The 3,486-nt window shown below is 36.5% G+C and overlaps 1 protein-coding gene across 1 annotated transcript; it reads left to right on the forward strand.

Annotated features, from left to right (window-relative positions):
• The first annotated feature begins 452 nt into the window (after window positions 1-452).
• LOC139426153 (craniofacial development protein 2-like) lies at window positions 453-1,969 on the forward strand. Its single transcript, XM_071183922.1, has 3 exons — window positions 453-546; window positions 617-1,229; window positions 1,321-1,969. The coding sequence occupies exons 1-3, from the start codon at window positions 453-455 to the stop codon at window positions 1,967-1,969; spliced, it is 1,356 nt and encodes a 451-aa protein (XP_071040023.1).
• Window positions 1,970-3,486: the final 1,517 nt, after the last annotated feature.

A 3,486-nucleotide genomic window follows, 5' to 3' on the forward strand; every position in this document is an offset into this window, starting at 1 on the left:
CCGTACAAAAATCTCACTGTTGTTCTGTGAGTTGTCTTTTGTTAAGAAATTATAGTTTATGAATTAAAAATGCTGATCCTTATAATTTTGATGTAATTGAATATATTATGATTTCATGCCTTAATTTTTTCACATTTTTCGCTTCAAGTGAGACGATACAGTTAGACGATAAAATCTAATGTTTGACAAACTTTTAGAAAATGAATTAAAATAAAACTGAAATGAATATATATTTAAAAAAACAGTTAGACGATAAAATCTAATGCTTGACAAACTTTTGGAAAATGAATTAAAATAAAAAACTGAAATGAAGATGTACTCAGAATTTTGGACAATTAACTTTAAATAATTTTCAAATCCAGCATTTCAATTTATAATGATAAAAGCCACACGATGGTGTTCCCACCTTAGCGTGGTGTTGTGTTTTGTGTGTGCTGTCAATCCCGAGAGCTATGCCGGCGGGAGCTTCGGCTCCTGGCAGGGTCACCCAAGTAGGACTGGTCGGAGGGGAGACACCAGACAAAGAGGACCACCCTGGTCCTCCAAGTTGGGGGTTAGGCGTGGGGCTAACAACCTCACCCTGTAAAAAAAACAATTGTTGCGACTTCTCAAAAAGCTAATATACCCGAACAGACTTCTTGGAGACGAACTAGAAAAGGATTTAAGGAACTGAGAGTAGGATCATGGAACATACGCTCTTTGTACAGGAATAAAGGACTACAAATGCTGATTGATCAAGTTGAAAACTATCAAATCGATGTAATGGCCATCCAAGAAGTCAGATGGACTGGAGATGGAATAATTGAAAAGAAAAATCACACAGTTATCTATAGTTGTGATAAGAAAAAACACATATTTGGAACAGGCTTTATCCTGAGTAAAAGGATAAGGCCATTATTAATAGATTATGTCACCAAATCATCCAGACTATGTAAAATTAGGATTAAGGGAGCTTTTTTCAACTACAGTTTCATTACTTTTCATGCTCCAACTAAAGACAAGGACAGTGTGGAAAAGGAGCTCTTTTATGAAGAACTGCATGCTTTATATGCATCCTGCCCAAAAAATGATGTCAAAGTGTTACTAGGGGATGCAAATGCAAAAATTGGCAAGGAAAAGGAATTTAGATCAATAATTGGCAAATTTAGTCTCCATGACACTTCAAGCGACAATGGAAAGCGACTTATTGACTTTGCTGCAGATCATAATATGATCATACCAAGCACGATGTTCCAGCATAAGAGGATACATAAAATGACCTGGCGATCTCCTTATGGGATCACATACAGTCAAATCGATCATTTTTTTGATTGATTCCAGGCATAAATCGGATATTGAGGACGTAAGAACCTACCGAGGTGCCAACTTAGATTCAGACCACTTCTTAATAATAGCAAAACTACGAGCCAGAATCTCCAACATTCGAAAGATTCGAGGAAAATGTTTGGAAAAGTTTCACTGTAAACAACTGAAAGATGAGGCAATTAAGCTCAAATTCCAGAATCAAATTGACAGTAACTTTGAAGAATCTAAGGATAACCATAGGAAGGAAGATAGCATTAACGATAAATGGAACTCCTTGAAGGAAACAATCGTTAAGACTGGTAACGAGGTTGTTGGAAAAGCTAAGAAAACTAAAAGGAAAGATTGGTTTGATTGTGAATGCTACATGATAACAGAAAAAAAGAATGAAGCATATAAAAAGATGCTGAATAAGAGACATTCTAGAAATGCTGAGATCAAATACAAAGAGGCAAGAAGGGAGGAGAAGAGAATTCATAAAATAAAGAAGAAGGCGTTTCTCGAGGATCTTTTAAAAAATGCTGAACATTTAAGGGGATCTAATGAAAGCAGAGCTTTCTTTCGGGAAATAAACCTAGGACGAAAGGAATTTAAACCCAGAGCTACCTCATGTCGTGACAAGAATGGAGCAATCTTGACTAACAAAATGCAAGTACTGAAGAGATAGAATGAGCATTTTTATGAACTACTGAATGGAGTTAGCGATGAACATGAACCACCTACAGAAGACACTGAAATTTATAACCAACATATTGTGGGACCGCCAACATTAGAAGAAGTCGAGGACGGAATAAAAAAGCTAAAGGACAATAAAGCACCAGGCCCCGATGAAATCCCATCAGAATTTCTAAAAAATGGGGGAACAAGTGTCACGAAGAAAATATATGATCTGGTACGAGCTATATGGGAGCAAGAATTAATCCCTGAAGAGTGGAAAACCAGCATGACCTGTGCGACTGATAAGAAAGGAGATATACTGGAATGCTCAAACTACAGAGGAATTAGCTTGCTCTGTACAAGTTATAAAGTATTTTCTAACATCCTTTTCAAAAAACTCTCCCCACTTGTCGAGAATATAATTGGAGATTATCAGTCCGGATTCAGGAAGGGGCGATCCACCTCAGAGCAAATTTTCAACATCCGGCAAATTTTGGAGAAGACAATAGAATTTGGTATTGACACGCACCATCTATTTATTGATTTTAAAACAGCCTACGATAGTGTTAGCCGAAAAACTCTAATATCAGCCCTAAGAGAATTTAATATACCGGAGAAACTAGTGAAGTTGATTAGCTTGACACTAAGTGAAACCAAAATCATGGTCAAGATACAGAATAGTCTTTCCCATCCAATAGAAATTAGAAATGGTGTGCGACAGTGAGATGCCTTGGCATGTCTCCTCTTTAATCTAGCATTAGAAAAAATAGTAAGGGACATAAACATCAACACCCGAGGAAATATCCTCAACAAATCAGTTCAAATATTGGCTTTTGCTGATGATTTAGATATTATCGCTAGAACGCAGACAGCACTAACACAATACTTTTTATGTCTGGAGAAGGAAGCCATTAAGATGGGATTAAGAATCAATGAAAATAAAACTAAATATATGCCCTGCACAAAAGCTGGCTATAAAGAAACACAGTTTGAAATTGGAGCATACAAATTCGAAGCCGTTGATAGCTTCACCTATTTGGGGTCTAAGATTAACAACAAAAATGACACTACACAAGAAATACACACGAGAATCACGATGGCCAATAAGTGCTTTTATGACATAAGAAAATATCTTAAGTCAAGCCTAATAAAAAGAAAAACAAAAGTGTTACTTTATAAATGTCTTATACGATCAGTGCTTACATGCGCATGTGAGACCTGGACAATGACCCGTGGAGATGAAAATATGATAGCTAGTTTTGAGAGAAAAATACTGCGAAGCATTTTTGGTGGAATAAGTAAAAACGGTACCTGGTTTAGAAGATCAAACACGGAACTTTACAAAGCATATAAAGAACCTGATGTCATTAAATTTATCAAAATTCGAAGGATTAAATGGGCAGGCCACATTATAAGAATGGAGGATAGCAGGACAACCAAAAAAGTTTTCTGTGCCAGGCCAACAGGTACAAGAAAAAGAGGACGACCAAACCTAAGATTTTCAGACTGCCTTGAAAAGGACCTACA

The sequence above is a fragment of the Parasteatoda tepidariorum genome, chromosome 8 (genome assembly GCF_043381705.1).
Source record: "Parasteatoda tepidariorum isolate YZ-2023 chromosome 8, CAS_Ptep_4.0, whole genome shotgun sequence".
NCBI lineage: Eukaryota > Metazoa > Arthropoda > Arachnida > Araneae > Theridiidae > Parasteatoda > Parasteatoda tepidariorum.

Bases quoted from the DNA above. Each gene is read 5' to 3' on its own strand.
- LOC139426153 (XM_071183922.1), top strand. From the start codon at position 453: ATGCCGGCGGGAGCTTCGGCTCCTGGCAGGGTCACCCAAGTAGGACTG. The intron at 547-616 runs GTTGGGGGTTAG...CTTCTCAAAAAG, and splicing joins GGACCACCCTGGTCCTCCAA to CTAATATACCCGAACAGACT. The intron at 1,230-1,320 runs GTTCCAGCATAA...GATTGATTCCAG, and splicing joins ATGATCATACCAAGCACGAT to GCATAAATCGGATATTGAGG.